We start from the raw sequence: 21,831 nt of genomic DNA on the forward strand, positions 1-21,831 counted from the left end.
GAAAGCTGTGGCTGTGATAGTATAGTCACAGAAAGAAAAATTGGCCAGTAGGAAATACTTTGGCATCGTAGCAGAGCTAAGAAAATAGATAAGAGTTTGTGTGAGACGGCGGGGGATGAAGGAGGCTTCAGAGGGAGTAGATATATTTATACTTAAGGCTGAGTTGAGTTGCTGTAGGGCAGAAACCAACGCAGCATTGTAAAGCAGTTATCCTCCAATTAAAAATTTAAAAAATAAATAAGAGTTTATACATTATTACATTACAAACAACAAAATTCTGCTCCTGGCCTTTACTTAAACTTCAGAGAGAGAGAGACCAGCAGAATTGTTGCTTTCTTCAAGCCTCCTGACAAGGAAAGAGGAAAACTTAAGATTATTATTCATATCAAACCCAAGTCTTGAAAGTTATACTGCGGATCAGCACCTATGAACCCCTGTGTATCTGGTGCTGAGAACTCAGCCCCACAGAAGATAGTGAATGCTTCCCCCCCTCCCCAAGGATTCGTTTATAGATTAGGGTGATACGCGTAGCGACGCAACAAGTAAATATGTAGTATATTAGAAAGTGTTAAGTGTTCAGGAAAAAATTAAGCAAAGTTAAGCAGAATGACTCTGGAGACAGGAACGGTTACTTAATATAGAGGAGACCTTGTTCATGATGAGATGAATGCTAATGCACTTGACCTTCCCCCTTTCTGTAACTTGTGCTGTTTCTTAGCTCCAACAATTTGGTTCTTTTTTATTTTATAGGAAGTTTTGTTAGAATTAAGTTTATGTCCTTTATTGTTATATTTAGCAGAGTAACTGTAATAAATATTACTCCCAGTGTGAGTGTGAAAGCCTTTACCATGTTTTCAGAGGTATTTAAACAGCTCTGATCTAAATTACATTGTATTTGGTTTTTCAAATACACATTCCTTACTTATGTTGTTGGGATCCTATAATATAGTAGAACCGTTCAGATTTGGTACTGATGAAACGAAGGAAGGAATTAAGGCAGAAGGCGCTTGAATTTGAGAGGAAAGTCAAAGTGAGAGTCAAAGAAATACAGATTCTTCAAGAAGGCACTCTCTTTTTCAACTGTCAGATTATAAAATATTTAAATGTAACACACAGAATACAAGGGACACCTACAAATGCCGATATTTTGTAAATTGATTCTTTCTTGTTACACCTCTGTTTGGATGTGGTTTAAAGTTGAATTAGTAATTACATTTTTACATTTTAAAGTTTCAGTGCTGTGCCTATTCAGAAACAGAATAGTAAGATGCATTCCTATATTCCTGTTTTTGTATTCAGTGATTGTTAAGGTCATTTTAAAGATGCTTATTTAAAAATTGACATGTCCGTTATTATGGATTTTTTTTTTAATATAATTTCAACGAAAATTTAGTCTCCAGTCTTCTGAATTGCTTTTCTTTCATAAAGCTGAAGCCTTAGGGAGCACCGAAGCTAAGGCTGTACCTTACCAGAAATTTGAAGCACACCCTAATGACCTCTATGTGGAAGGACTGCCAGAAAACATTCCTTTCAGAAGTCCCTCGTGGTATGGGATCCCAAGGCTGGAAAAGATTATTCAAGTGGGCAATCGAATTAAATTTGTTATTAAAAGGTAGGATTATAATTTGCAGAAACATTTAATGTTGTCTTTAAGAAAAGTTAATTTCATAAAAATGGGCTTTCCCCCCTCCCAATTGGACTTTACTCCCCATATTTAAAACTGAGGTATTACATTTAGATTCGGTTTTCAAGCAGATGTCTCTGTAGTACCAGGTACCAGATATACAAAATTGGATCCAACAGAAACTCCGTCCTTGGGAGGCTTATTGCATTGATCAATACAGAAAAGCGCCAGCTTTGGGAAAGAGGGCCAGGGTAGCATGCAGATGGTTCACTTGTGCACAGAGGATGCAAGAAAGGGGGTTCAAATGAAGGACATAGCATAAGTAGGTCAGGGCAGGGAGGTGTCAGATGGCCTTGAATATTCAGATAACCACACAGTCTGTGTGGAAGGGAGTGATGCCCTTGAGGGCATGATACACTGAGATGGCCCTGGGGAGGAAGCCTAGCTTTATGTCCTGTACAGTCAGTGAAGGGTTGAAGAGGTTTTAAAGCTGATTCCTCTTAAAACAATTTGAACTGGATCTTAAAAGGGTCAATCTGGCTTGAGTTTGGAAGATAGCAGAATGGATAATTTGAGGGCAGAGTATGGGAGCAGAAGGCCCATTTAATACAAAAGAATTGTCCTTGAGGTAGAATTTGCTTGCTAATTTGTGTATCTATTTGTGCATTTGTGTATCTATTTGTTGGGACAAGCTTCAGGGTGACAAAGCCAGATACATCTACCTGTATTGTACTCTAGTTCACCTGAAGGATAGAAACTCGAGGTTGAACTGGGATGGGGCCAGACACAGCTGTTCTGCCACAAGTTAGCCTAAAATGCCTTTGAGGACGAATAGGTGGTCCCACCTGAATCTTTGTAAATTGCTATTTTCAGAATAATCTGGTCACCAAGATGATTTTTTATTCACTGCAGTTGAAGGTAGAATGAACCATATGGGAAGTAAAGGCGGTCTTAAATGCTCTCATCCTGATACCAATTGTATTTTTATAGACCGGAGCTTCTGACACACAGCACTACTGAAGTTACTCAGCCCAGAACGAATACACCAGGTAAGAAAGTTGTGAGATCCTTTTTAAAAGCTGGTAAATCAGATAGTTTCTAAGCTTTCATTAAACTTTTAATGCCATAGAATTGCTCTTTTCTCCCTTCCACTCAAAAAAATGTTGCTTGGAAGATCAACACAGGCACTCCTTGTTTTATCAAGATGAACATACCAGTTTGGAACAAACTTGAGCTTTGAATTTAGATCCATGGTGTTCAGTAGAAATACGTGTCACAAACGCAAGCCATGTATGTCCTGTAAAGTTTGTACATGGTGTGTTAGTTGACCTTTTTCATTTCATGGATTTACATCCTTTGTTTGAATCTCCGGTGTATATTGTATACTTCCAGCACCTCCCAGTTCAGGTGGCCACATTTCAAGTGCGCAGCTGCCCACACGTGGCTGATGGGCCACACCACGAGATTTAGACCTTTGTCTTTTCACGAGGACCTTGGTTTTAAACTGACAGATACTGTGATCGCAGCAGCTGTGCTGACATCCTGCCCAGAAAAGAGCTTTAAAAGTCTCGGTCTCAGTCAGCAGAAGGGTTTTGTTTTCTTTATCTGAGGTATATAACTGTGCTTTTCTTTCTTTCTGATGTTTTTATTTTCCATTCCATAATGTCAGATAAAATGACCATAACGTGTAGGTCTGCATATTAGGTTCTGTAGGTTCTGCAACCTTAGGAACTTCTGTTGCTAGGAACCAATAATGGGTTCTTCTGAATTTTTGTTGTTAAATCTTTTCCCATTCCTTTTTTTTCTTTCTTTTGTCTTTGCAGTTAATCATTCTCCTAATGCTAAGGTGAACTGCTGTCCAAAGTGGTTATTTGTCTGTACTAGAGTACTGATTCTTGAGTTTTAGGTTCCTGGGTGCAACTGGTGAAAGTCATCAGTATGCTCAACAGATGGTATAATCTTTTTGTGTTCATCACGGCATGAGAAGTATTTGAAAAAAAAAACTAGACTAGGGAAGCAGACCATCCTGTGCCCAGAATTCTGCCGGGGAGAAGAGGTAATGCTTAATTTCTCAGGTTGAATGCAGCTTCATCAGTCCAGCAAGTTCTTCAGAATGCATTTGGCTTAGGCAAAGAAACAAGATATTCGTGGCAGATTGGAGACTGGATGTGACAGAGACTTTACTAAGCAACGTAGTTCAAACAAAAACATTCCCAAAGGTAGAGCTGTGGTATGCATTAGTCTGAATGTGAAGGAAGTCTATGTGTGAGACTTCATTTCTCAAGACAGACCTCAAGTTGAAGCTTGCGATTATTGTGATGACTGATTTTATTAGGAGCATTTCTCATGGTGACTGAACCGAGGATGTTAAGCTTGTATCAGTGGAACAGTCTGAGGCACTGTAGAAGTTACTCTGAGGATTAAGTGATAGTTTCAGCAGTACTTGATCTGCTGTTTTCTGGCATAGACAGTTACAGGCCTTGTATCTGAAGACACTCCATTCTCTCAGTCATTAACAGAACTTGGCCTTCGGCCACTCGTAGACCTTGGAAAGAATCAAAGCTTGTCCTCCTTCATGCCTACAAAACGGTATTTGATCTGCCAGGGCCCTGGGTGTTAGTCTTGCCAGGCTAATTCAGGTCCTTGAGGAACTGACAAAAGTGTTGTGTTAGTCGTTGCCATCAGAGATGCCTGCCTGACTCGTACGTGACAGCTGTATGCTGAAACACAGGTAAGGGCACTTGGTTCTCAGTCTGGGGAAACGGAGAGGTCTCGTGTGCGAAAGTTGTGCACTAGCCAGGTAATTGAGCTTTGCAGGGGAAGAAAGAGAAGGTAGTTGGTGCTTGTGTGGAATGGTGCAGAGATCTGTTTGTATTGGCATAGAAACACCAGAGAAGAAAGTGCAGGGTGAGGCAGAAGGGGAGCGCCAAGTTGACAGACGCCCTTGACCTTGGAGAAGGGAGACTGCCGATTGGGATAGTAGTATTCCGATTTGCTTTATATCAGACTGACTTTGTCTAGTTGAATGGCTGAGTTACCATATTAAACCCTTGAGATGCTAGGTTTTCTTTTAAAGAAAAGGTTTTAAAGTACTTTCTTGTTAAAAATAAAGGAAAAGAAGGAGTTTCTGAGGGTCCCAACCTTGAGCCTCAGAACGTTTCCTGCCACCTCACCCACAGACGTGGCTGACTTTTGCTCGTGGGACGATTCATGCACTCTCTGCCCTTTTCTCTAAATTACTCTCTCTCACCCTCCTTCCTCATCCAACACCTCCAAGCATCCTCCACGGTCCCCAAGATCACCTCTGTCCTCTGCATCCTCACCTCCACCAAACAAGCTCCGATAATCTGTCCAAGTGATAATAACCCTGCCTATCTTTTCTAATAGCTTATTTTTTCTTTATTTGTATGTTGTTTTTAAAGGGATATGGTTGTCTTACAAATAAAGGGTAAGGAAATAAACCAGATTACAGATGTGAATAGTGCTCAGTGACACCTCCCTAATCACACTATCATTCATTTCTTGCTGTGATGAGTGAAGTTTTTCTTTGTGTAAATCTGTAGGCATGTATGTGTTCAATAAAACAAGGAATGCCTGTTTAGAAAAGCGAATACAATTGAAGCTCCTCTAGTTGAACCTGGTACTGGAGGCCTGGGTCCTTACACAGGTGGTCCTCCTACTCCTGAGAGGGTTCTTCGATGTACCTCCAAGGAGCAGTGTTTAAAAACTATTCATTCTAAATGCTTCTGAACAAGTTCTTCTTTATCTACATTGTACACTTAAATTGGAATTCTATCTTCCTGAACTTCTTGACAAGTGCAGGAAATCACTCTTTTCCTTAGGAACAGAAGTTTTTGCTCTTAAGCAAAGTTATATGAAGAGTGTCCCTGGATATACACCTGACACGGTTACAGTGTGACATGCTGATTATATCTCAGGTTTTAAAAAATGGCATCACTGGAGAGAATAGCATCCAATCTGATTGTGTCCGCACCCATAAGGGACATGGTTAATCAGATTGGTTTTTGCTTTCTAGTCAAAGAAGATTGGAATGTCAGAATTACCAAGCTACGGAAGCAAGTGGAAGAGATTTTTAATTTGAAATTTGGTAAGTAAAACATAGTCTTAGTTTTACAATGTTAAGGAAAGGCAGTGTTCTGAATGAACATTTTAAAGCAGTTCAGGACCTAAAGAGGGACGATCTCAGAAACTGGGTTTGACTTTCTTTCTGCTCTGACATTGGCTGCTTAAACTGAGCAAGTTAACTTCTGTCCCCTGGACTCCCGATTTCTTGTGTATCAGAGCGGGAGAGTGTGGGAGGTCTCGGGAGGGACCTCAGTCCCACTGTCTGTACCTGTAACCTGGCTGACACCATGTGACACATGGGTTTGATCATCTGTTTCAACGTAGATTTGTTGACAATGGTTTCCTGGAATGCTGTCTTGAGGATTCTGACAAGGCTCAGCAAGTGTTTCAGTTGATTGGGTATGTCTCATGGAGAAGGAAGGAAGGCGTAGAGTGATCCCAGTATTCCCGGGACATTGCCATCATTGTTTTAATATCTGATATTAACGTTTGTGTCCTGGATCAGGAACCTTGAGTACACTTGACCAGTCTGCTCAGGTGCATCTTCTTGCGCACCTCTTACCTTCGGCATGTGGGATCCTAGTTCCTTGACCAGGGATCAAACCAGGCCCTCAGCAGTGAAAGTGCAGAGTCCCAGCCTCTGCACCACCAAGGATTCCCTCTTATCTTTTAAACAAGATGCTGGGTTCAAGGGCTAGGTACTTGCCATATGGCTGTAGTTCATTTCCTCCCAGAGCACAGAGACAATTTTGATTGTCCTGTGGAGATAGTTAATTGTCCTGTCCTTTGAAGTGTTAAAATGTTCCTTTTATTTTTTTTAGGCTTGTTCTTCAGTTTTCCCCAATGTACTAAGTAAGATACCTACAGTGTTAAGTGGAAATTGCTAGGTTGTTGGGAACTTTGGCCCAATGTATTTGAGCATGCACAGATGTCATCTACACTTCCTGTGCTGATCACTCGAGAATATATGCAAATAGCAAGTCATTATGCCATACACTTGAAGCTAACATACTGTTATATGTTCATTGTATCACAGTTTAAAAATACACATAATAAAAGCATAAAAAGAGACTGCTGTCAGACAGAAGTAAAAGATGGTCTATAAAGTTTCACCTTTTGTAAGTTCTCTTCTCTTACACTTTCAGCTCAAGCTCTTGGACTCACAGAAGCAGTAAAAGTACCGTACCCGGTGTTTGAATCAAACCCCGAGTTCCTCTATGTAGAAGGCTTGCCAGAAGGAATTCCCTTTCGAAGCCCTACCTGGTTTGGAATTCCAAGACTGGAAAGGATTGTCCGTGGAAGTAATAAAATCAAGTTTGTTGTTAAAAAGTAAGTTCTCTTTGCCATTAAGCAATCCTTTCTGGAATTTAGGCAATAAAGTTGTATTTCTGTTGAAAATCTTCTCTAACTTTGGGTTATGGCTAAGCCTTTGAGGTCCATGATAGAAAGTGTAGCATGAGCCTGGGACCTCACCTTTCCATTGCTGCTGTTCTTTAACCTGCATTTGATTTTTTTTTTTCCCCTTGATTTTCTTCATCAGTACAAGGAGAGTTGTACTTGCCCCACAGCGGTGGTGCTGACATTTGCTGAGAGATGCTATGATGCTATAAGTATCTTATCCATACATACTTGAAGAAAGAAAGAAAGTGCTGATTTTTAATGTGCTCTGTTTATTCCTGGTTAAACTTATGGGCAACTGAATTTCAACAATTAAGTTTCTCGTTTATATGTCTCCAGAATTTCAGGAGCTGAAGAAACTAAACTCCTGTTAGTTTTCATTTTCATGAAAGTTAAAGTTGCTCAGTCGTGTCCGACCCTTTGCCACCCCATGGACTGTACAGTCTGTGGAATTCTCCAGGCTGAAATACTGGAGTGGGTAGCCTTTCCCTTCTCCAGGGGATCTTCCCAACCCAGGGATTGAACCCAGGTCTCCTGCATTGCAGGTGGATTCCTTACCAGCTGTTCCCCAAGGGAAGCCCAAGAATACTGGAGTGGGTCACCTTTCCCTTCTCCAGGGGATCTTCCCAACCCAGGAATCAAACTGGGGTCTCCTGCATGGCAGGCGGATTCTTTACCAACTGAGCTATCAAGAAAGAAGTCATTTACTCTTCCTAAAATCTTTTAGCAGCTCGTTGTGGGATGGAAAAGTGATTTTTTTTTTTTGTCCACAATGATAGAGATTACTTTTGCCTTACAGAGTTATTTTGTGGTAACCTTCATTAAAAAAAAAAAAAATTGGTCATCACAAATTTTACTAGCTATGAAGACCAGTATTATACTGGCCACTGTAACGTTTCTTGGTTTTCTCTCTAGACCTGAACTAGTTATTTCCTACTTGCCTCCTGGAATGGCTAGTAAAATTAACACTAAAGGTAAGAGAGTATGTATACCTTTATTATACTTCGGTGTGGCAGAAATTGGGGAGGGGGTGGCTTTTGATTTGTTTTTGAGCTTTTTAAGATCTTTTATTTAATGCCTGCCTCCCCCAAAAGTAAACATTTCATTGGCAGTTTCATATTGCAGTCATCCTTCACTCATGTGTCCACAGCTTTGTTGAGACTCATGTGGAGTGTTATACCATCAGTTTGACTCTTCAGGTTTCTTTGACAAGAGCCAAACTGAATTTCAGTACTCTGCTTTTATAGAGTATTCCTTATGGATTTTTTACAATATCCAAAAGAAATGGTATCTGCTCACTTTACAGCTTTGCAGTCCCCGAAAAGACCACGAAGCCCCGGGAGTAATTCGAAAGTTCCTGAAATTGAGGTCACTGTGGAAGGTGAGGTTGCGCTGTGGCCCGTTTCTGTCCACTCTCCAGTTCACTGATTACAGCTGTTGCTTCTTCACTCTAGTGTTGACATGTTTAGGAAAATGGGCCTTCACAAAACTTGTTTTAAGTGTGGAAGGCTAACCTGTAGTAAGTCTAGAGTTCTAAATGTTTTTAATCAGCAGTTTCAAGTAGATGAAATTTTCCTCAGCCTCGCCACTACTTGTTACTTTCTGCTTTTAGATAATATCCATCCTAATGAGTGTCCATTCCTTTTTATTGCCGAGTAATATTCCATTGTGTGGATGTGGACCGCATTTTGTTTATTTATTCATCACCTGATGGACATCTGGGTTGTACTACTTTTTGGCTATTTATGAGTAATGCCACTCTAAGTATTCATGTACAAGGGCAGTGGTGGGTTAATGAAAGGCTCCTGCCTTCAGGGTGATGGGGTGGAGAGATCTAGCTTCTCAGAAATACCTTGCTTTTATCACTATGCCATTTAAGAAAGCTTTGGTTTTTATTCAGTAGCTTGAAGTAATTAAAGATTAGAATGTTGAGTCTTCATATTTTATTGAATTCTGAGGCCATAGTCAGGCTTTTAGTGGAAAACAACTCAGAACCCATAGCATTGTTTCTGTGTATTTCTTAGAATTCAAAGAAAAGATATGTCAAAAATAGCTAGAGAATCCAAAGGAGAGCTTCATAGTGTAGAGGATATACTTGTATCTAAAGTTGTGTTTATGTTCAGAGGCTGAAAGAAAAACCTAAAGGCAAACATAAGTGACCAGTGGCTTCAAAATGGTGTAATGAATCATGAAGTGAGCTGAAAGTTCCTCACATCAGCCAGAAAGCTAGATGTGTTCTGGGGGAAAATGCCTCGTTGTAGGCACGGACATAGAAAAACAGACAGAGGTCTGTAGAACTCACAGCAGTGGCCTTTTCCTTTGCAGACTGATTATGTCCTCATTGGACTCAACTTTTCCAGCACAGGTTGGCCTTCAAGAGCAGGTTGTGCAGAATTCACTAGCAGGTGATTGATTGTGTGTGCTGACTATTTTTTGTTTGTTTGTTTTTTATCCTTCTTTAGGCCCTAATAATAGCAATCCTCAAACCTCAGCCGTTCGAACCCCTACCCAGACGAATGGTTCTAATGTTCCCTTCAAGCCTCGAGGGAGAGAGTTTTCCTTTGGTAAATATATACTTCATTTTTCTTGATTTCATTACTTCAAATAAAAGGAATTAGTAAACTACTGTATTTTACTAGTTGCACTGTCTTTTTATTTGGTGAATTAGTATATATTAACAGTTAAAGGCGAAGACTACAGAGCCAGATTGAGTTCAAATCTGGCACTAGTACTGAAGATTCCATGACCTTGAGCAAGCTGCTTACCCACTCTGTGCCTCCATTTACTTGCCTGTAGATGGGGATAACATTTTTTCCGGTTCCATAGGGTGATTTTTAAGATGATAAATAGGGTAGAGCTGTATCTGGCATAGAGTAGATACTATAATTGTTTGGGGGGGTGTATTTTGTTCTTTGTTTATTTTGTTAATTTGTAGCTGACATATTAGTAATATAATAAGTTAAATTAGTTGCTCAGTTGTGTCCAACTATTTGCAACCCCATGGACGGTAGCCCACCAGGCTCCTCCATCCATGGACCTTCCCAGGTCTCCAGCATTGCAGACAGACTCTTTATCGTCTGTCCAGGGAACCCCAGTTCCTTTATTGTCACCATGGAATCCCAGTTATATAATAAAACAGTTAAATAATGCATTAGGATTAGAATAGTTATCAAGACATGACTGTGTTGAAAACCTATGTATTTTTTATTTTGCACTGAGTAAAGATGCACAATAAAAGAAGATGAAGAAATTCCTAACCTTGGATGTATACTAGTAACTATTACTAACATTTTTTTCTGCATTTTTTTTTTTTTTCATGCAGAGGCCTGGAATGCCAAAATCACAGACCTAAAACAGAAAGTTGAAAATCTTTTCAATGAAAAATGTGGTAAGTTTATTTTGAAGTATTATTGTTATTAAAATATGAGATAGCTTTTTTATAAAACAGAAAAATGTGATCAGTGTAAAAATGTTCCACATTTAAATATTATCATCAGATGTGTGTGGGCTTTGCAGGCATGAATTTGATCGTTTTTCCCACATTTCTTCAAGAAATTGAGGATGTTTTTCTAAAATTAAAATTCATGTGATTTTATTAAAGAGTAGTTTGAATAGCTGCAAAATGTAGTTTGAATGCTTTTTTTTTAAGGTTTAATTTTTCAAAAAATTATGTATATGAGAAACGATAAGTGTGTTTTGCTTTTTTAGGTGAAGCTCTTGGCCTTAAACAAGCTGTGAAAGTGCCATTCGCGTTATTTGAGTCTTTCCCGGAAGACTTTTATGTGGAAGGCTTACCCGAGGGCGTGCCATTCCGACGACCGTCTACTTTTGGCATTCCAAGGCTGGAGAAGATACTCAGAAACAAAGCCAAAATTAAGTTCATCATTAAAAAGTAAGGAAATAAGATGAAACGAGCTTGCCCCCTGAGTTGGTACAGTTTGACTCTGGGAGATGGCATGTGGATTCAGCTTTGGGGCCCTAGAGTCAGAGAAGCTCTTTATACTTCTATATATATTTAAAAATTTTTGTAAGTGGTCAAAAGAGGTAAGGAGGGCTGTGAGTTACCAGAGGGATAACAATTTGATTTTGCAAAAGTCTCCTTATAGTCATATTTTTACTGGTTGATACGGCTGGAATCTTAAGTGGAGGTTCAGTGTTCTAAAGCCTTTTTATTTCTCCGGTTTACAGAATAGTTTAAATCTCTCTTCTGTTTGCTTGGGATCTGTGAATTATGCCAGCACAGCTGAAGCACATGAAAGTAACTGGAGTTAATAAAATATGTGTCAGTGTTCAGCAATTGTTCAAAATTAGTTGAAAGGAATTTTAGGGTTTATTTATTTATTAATGGCCACCCTCTGTACTTTGAGCCAGGTCTCTCGAGGCTAAGACCCTGCCTCTGCTTCCTCAGAGAGACAGACTGTTTAACTTTTACTTTTTGGCCTTGCCATGAGGCATGTGGGATCTTAGTTCCTCAGCCAGGAGTCAAACCTACGTTCCTTTATTGGAAGCCTGTTATTGAAGTCTTAACCAGTATCTCCAGGGAAGACCCAAGAGAGACAGAGTCTTGGTGCTTGACTTTTCACAGCCTGTCTTTATATTTCCATGCTACCTGCATGCAGGACTCTTGTGTTTCCTTCTCAAGCCTAGCACTGCATCTTTCCAGGATATATTGAAACCATTAGTTTTAAAGAGGGCTTGGTGGATGTTAAAATCACAATTATAGTTCGTCTTTTTGTATGTGTTCTTTAGATATCCATGTTATTTCTGTTCCTGCTAAGAATGTGTATGTATAGAAAGTTACTAGCTTTTTCAGTAACTTACTTGTTTAATTTTTAACGTTTTCCTATTGGAATACTAACACACATGCTTTTTCTCTTGTTTTTAGGCCAGAAATGTTTGAGACTGCAATTAAGGAGAGCACCTCCTCATCTAAGAGCCCTCCAAGTAAGCATTTTGCTACAGAAAACACTTTGTCAGACACTTACTTTGCAGGAGGAGTTTTAAAAATTATTGCGAGAGTAGCTATTGAAATAAAATCTGGAAAGTGCATTCAAAGTTGGGGTTGTGTCTAGTTTACGATTTTTAAGTTTTTTAATAACTTAAGGATCTCTACATGTCTGATGCGCCACAAAACAGCATGAGGAAGACAAAAAATGAAAAACATCTTTCAGGAAGCCCAGTGTCACAGAACAAGAAAACACGTCATGAGGAACAAAGTTGCCTTAAAATATGGTCTTTTATAGTCTGTATTGTAAGCATTAGGGAAGATTTAATTACATTTTGTATATGTTTTAATCTGAGGTTTCCGTTTTCAGGAAAAATCAATTCATCACCCAGTGTTAATACTACTGCATCAGGTGTTGAAGACCTTAACATCATTCAGGTGACAATTCCAGGTATGATCTCTCTGCCTTAATTATAGCTTGTTAGGGCTTCATGAAGATTGAATATACTGTACATTGTCTGTTGTTCCCCTAGCCCCTGCAGAAATTATTAACCAAATACATCACCATGTCTGTTTATATCTATAAACAGTGCTTGGCAATTATTAGATTCAACATGAGCTAAAACCTGTACGCTACCCAGATGCCTAGTGTGTTTAAAAAATTTGTATGAAACGGCAAGCAAAACTCTTTATAACTGGAATGATGTTGCATTTTCAGTTTAGTGCTATTATTAAATTGTTTTGTTAAATCATTTCAATCTTGATTGATTTTTTTAAAAACATTCCCAAAACATAAAATTACATAAAGCACCTAAAAATGTATCTGGTATTAAAACAGCATTGTTAAGTTACAGCTTTCTCTTAACCTTTTTAGACGATGATAATGAAAGACTATCAAAAGTTGAAAAAGCTCGACAGCTAAGAGAGCAAGTTAATGACCTCTTCAGTCGAAAATTTGGTAAGTTTTACATTTGTGTATGGCTTTCCAGGTGTCTCAGCATCTGCCTGCCAATCAGGAAACGCAGGCTCCATCTCTGGGTTGGGAAAATCCCCTGGAGGTGGAAATGGCCGCCCACTTCAATATTCTTGTCTGGGAAATTCCGTGAACAGAGGAGCCTGGTGACTCTTATAGTCCATAGGGTTGCAAAGAGTCAGACATGACTGAGCATGGATGCAGGCATTCGCATAGTACAGCTTGCAATAAGCCAGGAAAACTTTGACTCAGTTAGATCTTAAAACTGAATTATGCTCAAGTAGTTGTCATCTGTGCTTCTGTAAACCCTCACTAAGGTGGACTCTCTGCTTTTATGCCATTTGTCTCACTATAGGTGAAGCCATTGGGATGGGTTTCCCCGTGAAGGTTCCTTACAGGAAAATCACAATTAACCCTGGCTGTGTGGTGGTTGATGGCATGCCCCCCGGAGTGTCATTCAAAGCCCCCAGCTATCTGGAAATCAGCTCCATGAGAAGGATCTTAGATTCTGCTGAGTTCATTAAATTCACAGTCATTAGGTACGTGAGAGTGACTTGCTTGGTCATAAGAATGAACCTGCAGATCACTGAGGCCAAGTCATCTTCCAAAATGTGATCCTCTGTAGTAAGTTTATTGTGCGATGAGATAAACTAATACAGCCCTTTAGTCACTGTGAGATTCTTCCGTCCTATGCTGACTCTTCATTCTCTGGTTTTTAAGGCAAGGTGTTGTTAGCACAGCGTGACCTGTGGACCAGCTCCAGCCTGCCACGTTTTTATTTTTATGTGTTGTTAAAACCCAGTCACTCCTGCTTGTTTACACATTGTCTATGGCTGCCTTCATATTGCAGTGATAAAATTAAGTAGCTGGGACAGAGACAGCGTGGTCTGGAAATATTTATGTCTGGCCCTGTTCAGGAAAATGTTGCCAGCCCCTCCTGCGGCCTCTCGTCCCGGGCTTCAGGTCAGACAAGGATCCAGTGCTAAGCCACTTCTGTCTCCTTGTCTGTGCAGTGAGGTGGTAGTTGTTCCCTTTGAGAGTGTGAGCTGCTTACCCACAGAGTAGGCATGGTTGCCGCACCTGCGCACTCACAGCACTGTGAGGATTCCGTTCGTTGATATGTGCTTGTCACAGTAAGTGCTACACACGTCCCCTTTGCCGTCACCCAAGTAGAAGTTCCCAGGGCCCTTCACGCTTCCCTTCCACCTCCCCCAAACTTCAAGGTCCCACTGTCTGCTTAGGACCAACATTCAGAAATAGTTAATGTCTTATCCTCCCAAAGCTGCTTCTCATTTCACTAAAATTACTCTGATTTCCTATTATTTATGTGTGTGTGTGTGTGTGGAAAACAGTCGTGGTTGTTGGTTTTTTTTCAATGTATTCGTTTTTAATTGAAGGATAGTTGCTTTACAGTATGGTGTTGGTTTCTGCCATACGTCAACATGAATCTGCCATAGGTACACCTGTTTCCCCTCCCACGGGCCCCCCATCCCACCGCTCTAGGTTGTCCCAGAGCCCCTGAGTTCCCTGAGTCATACAGCACATTCCCACTGGTTGTCTAGCTCACACGTGGTCGTGTATATGTCTCCATGCTACTCTGCCTGTTCGTCCCTCCCTCTCCTTCCCCTTCACTCTTCCACCTCCCCAGAACTTAGCTGTGGTTAAATATACGCATTCATTGTCCAACTCCCACTGTCTGCTTAGGACCGACACTCAGAAATAGCTCATATGTTACTCTCCCAAAGCCTTTTCGCATTTTACTAAGATTACTCTATTTCCCTTTACTTTGTTCCTATTTTTTCCCTACTATCTTTGGTGTAGCATTTTCTAATAATGTGCCCTAATCATTACTTATCTGTCTGTAGGTTTAAAAGTAGAAGATTAAATGATAGTGGACAGCTTTTGTGTTTCTAGCACATAAGTAACATGGGCTAAATGTTAGTTGAATAAAAATATACATGTAAATTCTCATAGAGTAAAAAAAACACTTGTACCATCTGTTTCTCTCTTTAGACCATTTCCAGGACTTGTGATTAATAACCGTGAGTATTTCTGGATGTCTTTTTCTTTTTTCCTTTTCTAGGATTTGAGAAAAGGGGGATGGGTGGGTTTATGCAGGTCTGCGTGTACACTTATAGACGTAATCCAGCAGTAATCATTCAAAGGCGTTGTTTTAGCCCTCAGTATAAAGCACCGGTCACTTGAGGATGTGGTATTGGGCAAGTTGCTTCGCTTTTGAAAATCTGTTTACTTACTCGTGTAATCAAATAGTAATGATACTTGCATCCATTTGGGCAGTTTTAGAGCATTTTAAAGGACACGTTGTGTGTCAAGCCTCTAACGCACTGACTGGCAGGCTCCTCACTGTGTGAATATAAAGTTGTAATACAGCGCTGCTGGACCCATTTGCTTACGTCAGACTTCAGAAATTACAACAGAGCAACCTGCAAAGCCTAAAACATTTACTCATCGCCTCTTTGTGATGAGGTTTGTTGACTCCTGATCTATAGTATGTGTTCAGTAAGCACAATCTATATTTATTCCTGTTTTTACCATTACTATTACTATTATTTTCTGATTACCGGGCTAGAAAAAGCAAGTCTTCTAACATGATTTAGCAGCTTCTGTTAATATTGAGGCATTGTGTCTGGCAGTCACTGGGCTCTCAGATAATCTTGCACAAACAAGTGTAAGTGTTCTTCCAGTTCCCTGATATTCCTGTCATTTTAAACAGGTTTTGTGTGTGTGTGTGATGTTGTTGGGGTTTTTTGTGTGAAACAATTATGCTAATATGTTTTATGTTCTTCTATTACCTTTCTTGTTAAAAATTTTCCAAAGTGACAGTTGTCCTTAATTGATACACCATTAGCATTTCAGTCATTTTTCCAGATGGTATCCTCTCAGCTCTTTAACATCCATCTACGTTGAGCGCTCTGTTCTATCTTTGTTGGGAAAGTGTCCGGGAGTTTTCAGGGACCGCTGCGCAGCTGAGCCCTGGGAGTCGTTGGCTCCCCGCCTGAGCTGAGTCACGCGGCTGTTGTGCCTGTCCCCGCTGCCCCGCTGGGCTTCACGCTATCGATGCTCTTTGGCTGCCTTGCCTGTAGCGTCACGGATTTGGTCTCGTCTCTTCTGCCTCCCAGTTTTGAGTTTCATTTTATCCTAAAATGTATTTATTTGCTTGTTCCCCCAAGCCACTAGTTCTTTTTCAATAGATTCTGTTTTATTATACTCTCTATCTTGGCCAAGTGTGTCAATATCTGGGGATGTCAATAATGAATGAAAGGAAATCTTGCTTCGCAGATTTTTCATTCATCTTCGGTATTCAGCTTTAATTAATACCAGAGATCCTTAAATGACCAACCCCATGATAAGGTGTGGGGGTTTTGTTTTGTCTTGTTTGGAAAACTTTTTTGATTGCAATTCATCTCTCTTCTATGTAACTTTTAATTTCAAAAGACATTGTATCTTATGGCTCCTTACCCCTTTACCGTATGTGTAAAGTGTTCAGTGTTGTTCTTTTCCTTGTGTGGTAATAATTTACAGAATTTTATGGTAATTACTATGAGTTAGTTACTTGAATGGGACCTACCGCAACTTTTCATCTTTGTTCCCTCCTTCTCATAAGGAAAACAGCGTCTCCTATAGCAGAGTCAGAGCATCAGAGTAGAGAATGTATGCAAAAATGCTTTTCAAATGCAGCAGTGTATCATTATTACTTAAATGAATCTGCTTTCTTTTCAGAGTTGGTTGATCAGAATGAGTCAGAAGGCCCAGTGATCCAAGGTAAATTAAGCAGGGTGAAACATGGAAATATTCCTGCTTACGCAGTAAACCAGATCACATCGATTGTGTGGCCTCACGTGCTAATGTGTACCTAACTCTAAGGAAAGTTAATTCCACAGCACACATGTCCACATGTGTGCACACACTGGAGCACACGCAGACTCGGTTCCTTTTACTCCTTTGTCTGAAAGCCTAGGTGGGCTCACACGTAGGTCCTCACTGAGAACTGGACCGCATGCCGTTGGCTCTGCCTTCCCATGTCAAGCCAAGCTCAGGCACTGAGACCAGTGGCGTTGAGTGTGGTTGTGTGACGAGAAGGTTGTCTTTTAACTTGGTGCCTTATGCCATTCATTTCTAATGGTTGCTGTAAGCCAGACTGTTGGCTGAAAATGCACGTGTTGTAGTTTTAAAGATTCCTTAGAAGCAAGTGTTTGTTTAGGCCTGCTGTGTGATTCACTGAAAGCAATGAAAGACTGTCATTAAAGGGATCCCGCAGAAGGGAGGGGAAAAGACATAGAGAACCTCCTGCTTTCCTGCTGGACCTGTGTTAAGATTGTTATTGATTGTGTAAGATAGCAGGTTTCAGGAAAGCAGATTTTTGACAGTCCAGTTGAGTAACCGTGTTTTTAATTCCCCAAATTTGTAGCTATTGTTTCATCCTAGATGGGGGCTTTGTGTATGTCTAGAGAGCTTCCTCCCTCTAGGCTTTTTACATAACTGAAGTCGACTTTTGATCAGTGTTTTAATAAAATCTTCGTGTGTTTCTCTTCAGAATCAGCTGAGCCAGCCCAAGTGGAGGTTCCTGCAACCGAAGGTAAAAAGGGTAGCCTGGTTGTCAAAAATTGAAGTGCCAAAGACAAAGAATTAATTGTGGTTTAGAAGCTCTTTACCTGGAACCACGTGGTGGTTTTGTTCCTTGGTTTCTGGGTCGAGTGGGTTTGTCGTTTATGCCCAGAAGCATTGTATTTAGAGATGACTTACAGGTTCTTTTCTTCCATCTTCCCCAAATGACTCTTAATGAATTCTGAAATTGTTGAATGACGGCTGTGTAACCTGGATCCAGCTGGTGTGGGGCCATTACATGCATAATTAATAAGGCATTTGTGACTTTGAAAATCTAAGTAACAAAATTTAGAAGTTGGCTGCTGGAGAAGAGTCTCTAGTTGCTACCATTTTTAGTATCCTATCGAGTTGTAATGAATAGTTTGGTATGAGTAGCTGTATAATCAAGCAGATCTGCCTTCGTAGCATAGTTAATCGGTTCCCTTTTGTTTTTCTTGATAGAAATAAAGGAGACTGATGGAAACTCCCAAATCAAGCAAGAACCAGACCCTACGTGGTAGAACTCTTCCCTCCCAGGGTAAATCAGCTTCTGTGTCCAGGACACCATGTAGTGTCTGGGAGAGCCTCCCTGCATATCCGTAAGCTGAAGTGCTTTCCCTGCTTCAGCCGTAAACGGTGGCCCACCTTCGGGGCACGTGAGGACCACGTGTAAGCATCCTGGGTGGTCTGAGCTAGCGGGCTCGAGCACGGAGAGTTTCCTTGGATCAACGCATGTCTGTCAGGCAGAGATGTTAAAGCACTTTGCCTCCCGTGGAAAGTGTTTGTTTCTGGTCTGTAGGTTAACTCTTGTCCTTGCCGTTGGATGCGCTGTGAGTCAGTGTCGCCAGACTGGCTCTCCCCTGAGCACCGTGACAGTATTTGCAGTCTGGCCGAGCTACACAATCCATGGTGTATCTTGGTATGATTTGGCCTGATCCAGTCATTCCAAACATCTTAAACCTTTCCAGGAGGGGCGTTCCTAGACCAGGAGTTAGTGAGACTTGGTGTTCATGTCAGGCTGAACCTCACTCAGCCCCAGCATTGACTGTTTTCATGGTAGTTAGAGGGTACAGTTATCTCTCACCTGTAGCTGACCCTCTGGTTTTTTTTATACGGAGACTTTTTTGGTCATGGAATGGGCCATGTACCTCCAGTCCCTAGACTGAAGTGGTAATTAAGTTGTGATATTAGTGAAAATCATAAATTCCTATAATCAGATTAACCTGTTTTCTCGCTTGTCTGTTTTCTCTCCTGTTTTAGCTTAAAGTATCAGTGGGTGAGAAGAGCTTTTCGGACCTGTTACTGCCCCAGGCTGTGTAATATACTTGTATAACAGAAATACCTTCTATACAAACCTTTTTTTCTACTTTTAGATAGAAATGTCTACTTTTTCAGCAGTTCTGTGAATTGAATTAAAGAGCAGAGTGACTGTAGATTTGGAATGGCTGGTTTCCTTGGGAATGTATTATAAGGATTTTACGGCAGTGCTGGAAAACGACAGGGAAATGGCAGGGGTGGAGCTCATCAGATTTTTTACGTGTTCAGCAGAGCCTTCAGCGATGGTGTTTGTTTTCCAATCAAGCGAAGATATCTCCTACTGGAACATCTCAGCTTCGGCAGTGAAGAAAACCCCTGTGATATAGTTCAGCTCTTTAGTTTTTCTATTGGAGAAAATCATTTAAATGACCCTTTTGTTCACGGCTCTCCTTAATGACTGAGTGAACAGTTAGTATCTGTATATTTGACTAAACCTTTTCCTAAGCTCTCTATCATGGTTCATATGTTTTTTATCATCATGAAAACACAACCATCAGGACCAGCTAACAGCCAGTAAGAGGTCGGTAATCTCAGCGTGTGGCTTATAGATGGAATACAGAGACCCTCTTCCATCCACATTTACTTTTCATCCAAATAAAATGCATGGCGAACCAGAAGTTTGAGGTCAGGTCTGAGTGTTGGGGCAAGCTGAGCGACGTAGAGCCTCACTGCCGTGAGCCCAGTCGCGGTGTGGAATTCTGTGGAACACCACCCCAGCTCGGCTCAGAACTTGGGGAGGGGGGTTTCGTTGCCTTCTTTACTCTGCGGTTGAACCGGTGACCCTGAGGCCCAGTGTGGGCAGCGAGGGGTCCGTCAGCTGACCAGGCACCCTCTGACATTCTGCGCCATCTGTAGGAGAATCTTACATGTATTGAGATTTCACCAACAGTAAGAGATGTAAAATACCAGCTATACGAAGAGCTAGAGTATGTGATGGCATAGAGTTTTCATTAGCTTTATCACAATATTCACAATGGAGAATTATATTACATGGTAGCAGAAATAGGCATTTTTATGTGTTGCTTATATTTTACCTCAAATTAAATTGTAGATATAGGGTAATAAATAAAATCCATCCATGCCTTTCACACACTAATTCATTTCTTTCTAAGGTGTTTTCATGATTGTCGGGAAACCTGGGGCGGCTCGGCGGTAGGCGGATTGTGAGGTGAGGTCAGGTCACCGCTGTCCAGAGGTTCCGTGCCTCGTCAGGACACCCCTGCGGGGCTGAGTCGGAGACCACTGTGCCTCTGGTCTGAGCTGGGGCTGGAGCCCCCACCTGTTTGTCCGTGACCTGCCAACTGCATGCGATGTTTGAGGTCAATCCCCCCCGGATGGAGCCCTTTTGTGAGCCCCTCCCACATGAAACTCTGGCTCCAGGTCCTTTCTGTCTCTCCACATCACCTTCTGCCTCTCCGTGACCCTTACCCGTGTGACCTCAGGGAAAGCCACACCGATTTGTCGACAAACTTAGCAGCCGACCACCTAGGGGAGTCAGCTGCTCCAGTAGACCCCCGGGGTTCCTTTCAGGAACCCCCGTCTGGCTGCCACCACCCACACATCCCGTCCCAGTCACTGGGAATTCATAGTCAAACAAAGGCTGCTTTTTAAAAGGAGTTACACTTGTACACATAACCGTTCAACCGGAATTTTGCAGGAGCACAGACTTGGGAGGAGATGGACTTTTTCCTACTCAGTATAAGTATATATATCTCCAGTATGAAAATTCTGTATCTATGCATACACGTATGTTTGGGGATTTTTTAGGTTTTTTACAGCTAAAAATGAGCGCATGAGTCTGCATTGTAGACCACAGCTCAGAGTCAGTGTGGCATCCTCCTGCTAACTTAGGTATAAAGATACGGTCTGGTCCCATCCTGCCTCTGAACAGCTTACAGGTTCCTTTAAGAAATGTTGAATCTCAGTTGAAGCTGTGTCTGTGAGCAGAAGAGCATGGAGGTGGAGGAAGTCGTTTGATTAACTCACTGTGTCTCCTAGAAGTTTTCACACACCTCTGTTCACTCTGCTTACCCACAGTCAGGGGTCTCAGCAGCCTCTCCTGGCAAGGTGACTGCCTTAGCAAATTGCCTTCTTAACTGCAGTGGTCAGATGAGCCCTAGTTTCAGCACCACAGGCTTGTTTAAAAATGTCTGGGGTCACCCTGCCTTGCTCATGTGGAGCCCAGGAACCGTCTAAGGAGGAAGCTTTCCACTGCGTGTGTTAGCGAATAGATTTTGCCTTTATGAATGAGACAGTTGACAAAAGAGCGTGGTTCTTCAGAGGGCGAGGGGTGTAAAACTCTCCCACCAAGGTCTTTCCTGGAGAACAGACTGAAACACGAGCTACAGTTCACATAGGTCCCATCAGTAATTCTAATGCACCCTGTGTTTCTGAAACAATATCCTGATCCTATGATGGCTGATGGTTCAGCATTATTTTATCAGGAAATATAGCAGAATGACCAGGGACATAGGCTTTGTGACGAGCTCCAAGCCATGCTTCTGGACAGCTGTGATCTTGAGTAAATTTCCAACAGTAAAACCAAAGAAGCATGTACTATTGCAGGATCGTTATCAGTTAGACCCTGATGGTGAAATTGGGCCAACTACTTACAGCCTCTTGCCCAGCTCTGGGCCTTGGGTGCAGGGAGAGCCGAGCTCTGTTTCTGGGTCAGCTTCTGCCCTGGGGCGGGCAGCAGAGCTGCTGCAGGTGGGGCCGCTGGCACCTCCAAGAGAAATCTTCACGTTTACCCACCACTCGGACTGTGCAGTGCACGTAAGCTTTCCCTGTTGAGCGGTTAGCACATCCTAAGACGTTTTCTCGTTTCATTGGTCTAAATTGTCTGTGATACCTGAAGTGCATTCGTATCGTGTGCCCAGGTCA

The 21,831-nt window shown here is 41.4% G+C and overlaps 1 protein-coding gene across 8 annotated transcripts in view; it reads left to right on the forward strand.

Moving 5' to 3' along the window:
* GTF2I (general transcription factor IIi) overlaps positions 1–20,044 on the forward strand; it is an 81,913-nt gene extending 61,869 nt beyond the window's left edge. For 7 of the 8 annotated variants that reach the window (XM_025274665.2, XM_044935991.1, XM_044935995.1 and 4 more), the window contains 18 exons: positions 1,429–1,612; positions 2,615–2,673; positions 5,661–5,732; positions 6,856–7,039; positions 8,024–8,082; positions 8,415–8,489; positions 9,571–9,672; positions 10,431–10,496; positions 10,817–11,000; positions 11,994–12,052; positions 12,424–12,504; positions 12,928–13,011; positions 13,382–13,565; positions 15,040–15,068; positions 16,768–16,809; positions 17,582–17,623; positions 18,094–18,169; positions 18,892–20,044. In XM_025274665.2, the coding sequence (XP_025130450.2) occupies positions 1,429–1,612; positions 2,615–2,673; positions 5,661–5,732; positions 6,856–7,039; positions 8,024–8,082; positions 8,415–8,489; positions 9,571–9,672; positions 10,431–10,496; positions 10,817–11,000; positions 11,994–12,052; positions 12,424–12,504; positions 12,928–13,011; positions 13,382–13,565; positions 15,040–15,068; positions 16,768–16,809; positions 17,582–17,623; positions 18,094–18,152 (1,565 nt within the window). In that variant the 3' untranslated portion in view covers positions 18,153–18,169; positions 18,892–20,044. The remainder of the gene's footprint in view (positions 1–1,428; positions 1,613–2,614; positions 2,674–5,660; positions 5,733–6,855; positions 7,040–8,023; positions 8,083–8,414; positions 8,490–9,570; positions 9,673–10,430; positions 10,497–10,816; positions 11,001–11,993; positions 12,053–12,423; positions 12,505–12,927; positions 13,012–13,381; positions 13,566–15,039; positions 15,069–16,767; positions 16,810–17,581; positions 17,624–18,093; positions 18,170–18,891) is intronic. The other variant, XM_044935992.1, reaches the window with a different exon arrangement.
* Positions 20,045–21,831: the final 1,787 nt, after the last annotated feature.

This window comes from Bubalus bubalis, chromosome 24 (assembly GCF_019923935.1).
Source record: "Bubalus bubalis isolate 160015118507 breed Murrah chromosome 24, NDDB_SH_1, whole genome shotgun sequence".
Lineage (NCBI taxonomy): Eukaryota > Metazoa > Chordata > Mammalia > Artiodactyla > Bovidae > Bubalus > Bubalus bubalis.